Source organism: Atta colombica, unplaced genomic scaffold, assembly GCF_001594045.1.
Source record: "Atta colombica isolate Treedump-2 unplaced genomic scaffold, Acol1.0 scaffold107, whole genome shotgun sequence".
Classification (NCBI taxonomy): domain Eukaryota; kingdom Metazoa; phylum Arthropoda; class Insecta; order Hymenoptera; family Formicidae; genus Atta; species Atta colombica.
In genome coordinates, this window is record NW_017259192.1 from 7,131 (window position 1) to 16,394 (window position 9,264).

General features: G+C 30.7%; 1 protein-coding gene across 1 annotated transcript in view; it reads right to left on the minus strand.

Moving 5' to 3' along the window:
• Positions 1 to 1,207: 1,207 nt before the first annotated feature.
• The window catches only part of LOC108691853 (cytochrome P450 4V2-like), a gene marked incomplete at its 3' end in the record, with an annotated part of 9,547 nt that continues 1,490 nt past the window's right edge, over positions 1,208 to 9,264 (minus strand). Inside the window, exons 2-5 of the mRNA XM_018199788.1 lie at positions 9,041 to 9,147; positions 3,820 to 3,910; positions 3,267 to 3,455; positions 1,208 to 1,271 (exon numbers count right to left, since the gene is read on the minus strand). Coding sequence (XP_018055277.1) covers positions 1,208 to 1,271; positions 3,267 to 3,455; positions 3,820 to 3,910; positions 9,041 to 9,147 — 451 coding nt within the window. The remainder of the gene's footprint in view (positions 1,272 to 3,266; positions 3,456 to 3,819; positions 3,911 to 9,040; positions 9,148 to 9,264) is intronic.

A 9,264-nucleotide genomic window follows, 5' to 3' on the forward strand; every position in this document is an offset into this window, starting at 1 on the left:
AATAATAATAGAAATAATAATAGTGTGAAAACATAACAAATAATTACAGGGATAATTTTCGCATTGTTTTTTTAGAAAAAAAAAACAAGTTTGGTAAAATGTAAAAAAATTGTTCATATACAATTATATATAATTTTGATAATTATGTATAGGGAAGCACTTTCCGATGATCTTGATCTTAACATATGTGGCCAAGGTCATGACCCCGAGTGATCTTTAAAAGATTTTAACCCGCGGTTGTCCTTCGTTAAAAAGTTATTAAAAAAAAGGTTAAAAAATAACGTAATATTATATTTCTGCTATACATACAATATTAAATACTATTTTATATAGATTTCGACTTTCAACACGAAGGGATTCTCACCCCATCTTTCTCCTTGCTTAAGCGACGCACGACTTTCATAATTGTACTGTTGCACGTGGATTTCAATGTTGTGCAACAATTATGGAAGTCGTGTGCCTCTTAAGCAGGAGAGGGGGAGGGGGTGAGAGTCGCTTGGTGTGAAAAGTTGTGCGCTCCTTATACAATAATTAGCAACTTTGATTGTTAATAACTTTTTAACAAAGGACGACCGCGGACTAAAATCTTTTGAATTCACTCGGAATCATGACCACATATGTCAAAGACAAGATCATCGGAAAGTGTTCCCCTATATTACTTAATTACCATAATTTTATACAGAGTGTTTCAGAAATAGTTGGCCAAAAGAGTATATTCCACTCATTGTAAGGATGAAAAAAAGTCATATAAACATGGGTTCGGAAACGCTTCTTTCCCAAGTTATAAACATTTTTTATTTTCTACTTATACCTATAATTTATTTTATGCTTATATCTATATTTTTGAGAATTATAAGGACATATTTCATATAAAATTATATATGTTTATGGATATTTATACATGTATGTTTATGTATGTTGTACATAATATACACATATTTATACATGCATATTCATGCATAACAAATTTTTTACCGGGTATTTGAAATACAAATTGTATTTTAAATACAAATATTTGAAATGTATCCTTGATTATATTTATATTGTTAAGAATGAAATTATAACTATAAAATTATATATTGATGTTATGTTGCTGTTAGTTGATATTAACTGACTGGTGTTGTAAGTTGTACTTTAAAATTTGACACTGGAAGTATTACGAAATGTGTTCGAATATAAATTAAAAAGTTTAGAATAAAATACATACCTTGCACTTATTTTCCACCATTCATCTATTAAATTCCTTTCCATCTTGACACCCATCATGGTATCTTTACACACAGCAACATATAAAAAAAACTTTTGAATCAATATATTAATTATGTAGAGTTTTTTAGAAACAAAAAATATTTATTTGTCCATTAAATTCGAAAATATTATGAAAATCGAGATAAAATCATTAAGATGAAAATCATTAAGACTGAAAATCACAAAATGTTTTTTTTAAGATTTATATATACAAGGTGTCCGGTAAGTTTTAACAAAGTGCTTTATATAGACGCAGAACACAGATCGCAAGTGAAATGTATTTCAAATTGTAATAGATCGCAGACTGTAATATGTAGGATGCAAGATGCAGGATGCGAAAGTTGAAGTTCATCCAACTTTTTATGTTCTGTGTTTTGCGTCCTACAACCATATTATAATTAAAATATGTTAAGTTAGTTGGTTAATTTCTAATTTTGCGATCTGCGATCTACGTCTTATGTAGATCGGGCTTTAGGTAGGACGTAGAAAATTGATTCAACTTTCGCACCCTGCGTCCTATTGCGGTCTGTGACTTATTTTAATCTGAAATATATTTCACTTGCAATCTGCGACCCGCGTTCTGCGTCTATAGATTGTTTTATTATTATAATTACATTAAAACGCCTTCCATTTCTTTCGAGATACCTATCGCAAATAAAATGATCTGTACATTATGGGATTAAAAAAATCATATCTCTATATTTATTACTCTTTCAACGCGTAAATGTATAAATGATTTTATTTTAAAGACATATCAAAGATAAAGTTTATAAAACACTTTATGTGACTATTTTTTCGTAATCAACCTAGAAAATGTTATAGGGTAGACCAGGGAGTAAAATGCACTAAAATAAAGAATATTTAACTCACACAGATCATGCTGCTATTTATCGAAACTAGGGATCTTTGACTACAAAAGGCATGTAAAAAATATGCGCATTTACCTTTCATTAAAAACATATTATAAAATTTGCAGAGGAAGCTCTTATCGGCACTTCTTATCTTATATGCGGGGCAAGAAGTTCCATAATGGATAAAAAATCCAATACTTCTATATCAAATTTAAACTATTCTAAGAGATTCAAATAGATATTTACTAGAGAGTTTTTTAATTATTTTTAAAGTACATTAAGTGGGATTTGATTAAAAATGAAAATAAAAGATATAATCTCCAATGGCCTTGATCTTGGATAAATGTTATCCAAGACATGATCCCGAATAATATTCAAGAGGTTTTAGCCGTCGATCGGACACCTTAGCTAATGCCGACTGTAATCTTCAAACATCATAATTTCAAAAAGTACTTAATGAAAATATATTTTTTTATAGCGTTTTGAAAAACTCTCAACACCAGCTATTAAATTCTGTCATCAAAAATAGTGTTTCATTAAAAAAAATCGATATGACCTTGATCTAACCTTGGCGCCACAAGATCCAATCAATGATACTTTCTTATGTCCTCCTCCTAACTATACAACTTTTTTTTTAAACATTTTTCCGTATTTTATCATAATTTTCAAAAAATCTTAATGCATTATTTAAAATGGGACACTCTGTATATAATTATATATACTTATATATATAATTATGTATACTTTCATATAATTATACATAATTATCTATAATTTTATATATATAATTACAGTTATATATGAAATATTTTTTCCCGGGAATAAATAGTAAATAACGATTTTCATAATTTTCCCTAAACCTACAAATAGTAATCTAGTAAAATTCTAGAAAATCTCACAAACAATTTCCAATGATTAATTTACGCAATTATGTAAAAAGTAATAAATTTTGTAAAAGTATTAAATTTTTAATATCCTTTTTTAATTTCATATAATTTTTTTCTTATGAATAATAATTAATTAATAATTAAAATTAATTTTTTTTATATTGTATACAGTCTTTTGATTCTTTAAATTTTTATAATTCCAATCGTTTTTTTGTAATTGTTTTTACAAAACTATATACGTGTACATAATTTAAAAATAGAATAAATTGCATTGTCTTACCACATGCAATTTTTAAGGTACATCTGCAAAGATGGTCAAGACATTCAATTTCGTTTTCACTTTGTGCAATTTTTTCTAAATCTTCAGTAAGTATTAAAGATTCTTGAACGAATATGTTAAAATATTCTTTCATCGGCATCATACCAAATGCTGGAGCTATTATTTTTCGACTTTCAGTCCATGTAGATTCTAAATCAAATATTACAACAAAATAATAAAAGAGAAAGAAACAAAAGCCTTAATTAATAATAATAAAAAATTATTTAAAAATAAGCTACTTAATAGCTTCGTGGCATAGTTATCAAAGTGCAAACAAAAATATCTTACATGAAGAGAAAAACTTATTAGGATTTATTAGAAATTAAAGTGAAATACAAAATAAAAATAAATGCATAATGTCGTTCATGTTGCATTCTCTATTTTACATTGTAAAATAAATAAATAGATGATTATAAAAAGATAGTCTTTATTGTCAACATTTTTTAGTATAAATCTATTAATTAAATAAGTTATACAATTAAATAAATATTCTATTTGTCTAAGTATATCTTACCAGAAGCTGTCAGTAATCCCAAGTCAAATACTGGTTTTAGACAGTTATATACAATACTTTTATCCAAACTATGGCGGTTTTTTAAAACAGCCTACAACATCACACATTTATTAGCATTTACGTATGTTTGCTTCAATCAAATAATTAATATATATTAATATTAATATATGACGAAAAAATTCATGTGAACAATTTCATATTTTTACATGTTGGAAGAGTTACATAATCCACAAAATCGTAAATAAGTGTAGAATTCGCGTGAAACTGTTTACTTATACATAGAGGGTAGTCCATTTTAATCTTTTTGCGCTAATAACTTGGAAAGGAAATATTTTTCCAAAAAAAATACAAGAGAGGAAAGTTATGTGATTGAGGGGGGGGGGAGTGAATATGTTAGGATCTTAAATTTGACCTTGAAAGCATATTTCAAAGTTAGAAGATCAACTTTTCATATGGAATCCTTTCTTATTCATTGCATATTCTTTAACACATTTCGAGAGCTTTTCAAAACACTATAATAACATTTTTTTTCATGAAATACTTTTTGAGTTGCAAGGCTTGAAAGTTAAAATATCGTCGGCATTAGCATTATTTAAGGTATCTGACCGACGATTAAAACCTCTTAAATGTTGTTCAGAATCGCGATCTGGATAACAAATAGATAGATAGATAGATAGATAGATAAAAAATTAAAATAAGAGGTACAACCTTCAAAGGCCTTGATCTTGAAATATTATCCAGGACATAATCCTGAACAACATTCAAGAGGTTTTAATCATTGGTCGGATATCTTGCGTAATGCCGGCGGTATTGTAACCTTCAAATCTGGTAATTTGAAAAATACGTAATGGAAAATAATTTTATTGCAACGTTTTGAAAAGCTCTTAATACCAACTTAAATTCTGTCATCAAAAATAAGATTCCATTCCATTAAAAAAAATCGATTTGATTTTGGCGACGCCCAAGGTCAAATCAATAGTACTTTCTTATGTTCTTCTCCGAACCATATAACTTTTTGTTTGAAATATTTTTCCGTATCTACCATCTAATTTTAGAGAGAAATCTTAATGTATTATTTAAAATGGGACATCTTGTATATATATATATATTAAGTGTACAACTTTGCTTCCGCCATTTTCCTATAGATGGCTTTAGCGGTAAGTGGTGGTCGAAATAAATAGATCATAGATGTCATATAATAAACTTGGGCATCTGTCAACATAACCCCATAGAAACATTAGTCGATTTGTGTCTGCATCATAAAGTTATTCTCGATTGAAAATGTCAGTTTACGAGCCAAATTCTCGTCATTTGCGAGAGGTTTTATTTTTTGCTTCAATATGAAGAAATCTGCGGCTGAGGCTCATCGAATGCTCTCAAATACTTATGGTGAGGCCGCTATTAGTGAAAGAACGTGTCGTGAGTGATTTCAACGCTTCAAGAACGGTGATTTTGACGTCCAAGGTCATGCTCTGTATTTGGTGGGACCAGCTCGGCGTAGTGTATTATGAACTGTTAAAACCGACTGAAACAATCACAGGAGATCGGTATCGAACGCAAGTGATGCGTTTGAGCCGAGCATTGAAAGACAAACAGCCGCAATACAACGAGAGACAATAAAGATTTTGCAGCATGACAATGCTCGACCCCATGTTGCGAAAGTGGTCAGGACATATTTGGAAACGTTGAAATAGGAAGTCCTATCTCACCCGCCGTATTCTCCAGACGTTGCTCCCTCTGACTATCACTTGTTTCGATCAATGGCGCACGGCCTGGCTGACCAGCACTTCCGGGCTTATGAAGAAGTAAAAAATTGGATCGATTCGTGGATAGCCTCAAAAGATGTATCAGTTTTTTCGACGCGGGATTCGTACGCTACCCGAAAGATGGGAGAAAGTAGTGGCCAGCGATGGACAATACTTTGAATCATAAATGTATAACCAGTTTTTTACAATAAAGCCTCGAATTTCGGAAAAAAAAATGGCGGAAGCAAAGTTGTACACCTAATACAAATATTTATATTAAAAAACCTTCTAATATATTATAAATTGTATTATTTATGACAACCTTAACGCTTAAATATTCGGTTACTGAGATATTTACATATACTTATACGACATACACCTTATACGATATTAAAGTAATAAAACATCGTAGTACACATGTTATTTAATATTATTTTATTTAATGCTTTAAAAAATTCTTCCGTCAACATCGACACACGATAATTATGCAGGATATCATGACCCTGTGGCCTTAAACAAATTTTAGCCATCGCTCGCCATTTGTTAAAAAGTTATCAACAAATCTCATAAATGTTACATAATTTTCTAATACTCCATGTACTGTATAGGCTATGGGGAGGGGGGGGAGGGATGGGATGGGAATCGCTTCGCATGGTATGTGCAGTGTCTCTTTCTAAATCTCTGTCCTTTCATCTATTCATAGAAACTATCAACTGTGAAACACGAAATATAGGAGATTCATAGTTCGTTTTTAAAACTAAATAATGTCTTAAATAATGTCTTAAGATAATGCTAATACAGTCCTCGGATTGACTTATGACATCTTAAGACAACTGTATTTAAGACAATTTTAAATGTAAGAATTGACTACGAATACCGGCCTATTTCGCGTCATGAAATTAGTACTGAATCTTTCTTTATGCAAGACTCAAAGATTCAGTACCAATTTCACGATGCGAAACAGATCAGTATTCACAATTGGATCTTATATTTAAGATCCCAATATCTTAAGGAGACGCTGAAGTGACCAAATTGTCGGGATTTCGCAGATCGATATAAATCTCCGAATTTAACATTTCGCGCACTCTGTGCGAGTAACCGAATGGTTCGCTATAATGACAGCATACTTGATAGAAAATTTCGGTTCCTCTAACCGAAAGTTTGTTAATGTAAACAGCGCTTCAAGTTAGTGTGAACAGGCTACATGTTGTGCTCTAACTGAAACTCATTTAACTGAATATCTCTTTTTTCTGTATGGGTATATATGCTACTTGACATTCCTATTTCTTACTCTTTATATGACTATTAAGGAAAGGCATCGTTACTTACATCATAAGTAATTTATTATTGAAATGTTTCAATAACAGCATATGAAATTTTAACTCTATGACTTGATGTTTCAACCAAAGATTCATTGAAGACAGTTATGTATATATTAGGTGTACAATTTTGCTTCCGCCGTTTTTTTTCCGAAATTCGAGGCTTTATTGTAAAAAACTGGTTATACATTTATGATTCAAAGTATTGTCCATCGCTGGCCACTACTTTCTCCCATCTTTCGGGTAGCGTACGAATCCCGCGTCGAAAAAACTGGTCATCTTTTGAGGCTATCCACGAATCGATCCAATTTTTTACTTCTTCATAAGACCGGAAGTGCTGGTCAGCCAGGCCGTGTGCCATTGATCGAAACAAGTGATAGTCAGAGGGAGCAACGTCCGGAGAATACGGCGGGTGGAGTAGGACTTCCCATTTCAACGTTTCCAAATATGTCCTGACCACTTTCGCAACATGGGGTCGAGCATTGTCATGCTGCAAAATCTTTATTGTGTCTCTCGTTGTATTGCGGCCGTTTGTCTTTCAATGCTCGGCTCAAACGCATCAATTGCGTTCGATACCGATCGCCTGTGATTGTTTCAGTCGGTTTTAACAGTTCATAATACACTACGCCGAGCTGGTCCCACCAAATACAGAGCATGACCTTGGACGTCAAAATCACCGTTCTTGAAGCGTTGAAATCACTCACGACACGTTCTTTCACTAATAGCGGCCTCACCATAAGTATTTGAGAGCATTCGATGAGCCTCAGCCGCAGATTTCTTCATATTGAAGCAAAAAATTAAAACCTCCCGCAAATGACGAGAATTTGGCTCGTAAACTGACATTTTCAATCGAGAATAACTTTATGATGCAGACACAAATCGACTAATGTTTCTATGGGGTTATGTTGACAGATGCCCAAGTTTATTATATGACATCTATGATCTATTTATTTCGACCACTTACCGCTAAAGCCATCTATAGGAAAACGGCGGAAGCAAAGTTGTATACCTAATATTTATTTGAAAATTCAAGACTCTCTTAAGCAAAGAAAAATTATCCGAACCCATTAATGATTATTAATTAAAATGTTTAAATAAGTAATAGAATGCATCAACCAGTGGTCGCCCAACAAACGAGAATGAATTGAAATTTAAATGGATTGAAATTTTTTTTATCCAAATGCATTTTAAATAGCAAATACTTTTTTTGGATTTAATTGGATTTAATTGGATGCAATTGGATTGAAAAACTGCATTTCCTATTTAAAATTTTGAATTGAACAGTTATATTCACAATTGTGTTATGCACAGAAAAAGCTAATATTATTTTTAGATTGAAAGGCATAGAGATATGCTCCATGCAATTCCCATAAATAAATAAAAATGCATTCAGGATTGAAAAGCATTCATTTTAACATTCGTGAATCAATATTTCTGAAAATCTGAATCCATTTCAATTCATTTCAATCTATTCTCGTTTATTGGATGGTTAGCCGATCGGCCACTGAGTCGTAATTATCCCAGTGTCCGACTATAATTAGAAAATTGGTATGCTGATGGGACATATTAATATAAATAGATGTTTAATGACAAAAGACAACTAATTCAAATGGATTTTTAAGGTAAAAAGCATTTGAGACTAATATTAATTTAAACAAATAAAGTTTTGTGTAACTGTCCGGACAGGTATTGTCCGGTCTCAGTAACTGGACTTACACAACACTTTATGTATTCAAATTAATATTATGTATTAAATTAATATTAGTCTCAAATACGCTTTTTAAAACGTAATAATATAATTTAATTATATTCTTTAAATGCAATTAAATTATAATACAGTAATAAAAAAAATATTTGAGATTAATACAATAATAATAAATTTTGTATAAGTATCTGGACATAAATACATGTGCGGTTATTAGGATAACTGCGTTTATCTTAACTCCGAAACCATTCAGAATCGGACATATATGATTGTTAGACATTTATGATTTATTTTCATGTGCTGAAATCGCTGTAGCATTGTATGGAGAGACACATTAAATAATATATATAATTACACATTAAATTACACATTAAATTACACATTAAATAATATATAAGATAGCTAAGTTGATAAATATTTATAAGTGGCAGAATGCAAATGTTATTTTTTACCTTTATTTGGTCTAGTTCATGCACTACGATGAATAAATATGGGCCTAGGCATATTCGAAATGGAGATGAATAAGTTTCAGTGAACTTAGTCCAAACTTTTAAACTATCTGAAAATTTTAATGCATATTTATATATATATATATATATATATAGAGATAGCAAAAGAGAAATAATAATTCAATCCCTTTAGCTAAATAACATTTTGTTATTTTTAACTTTCACGT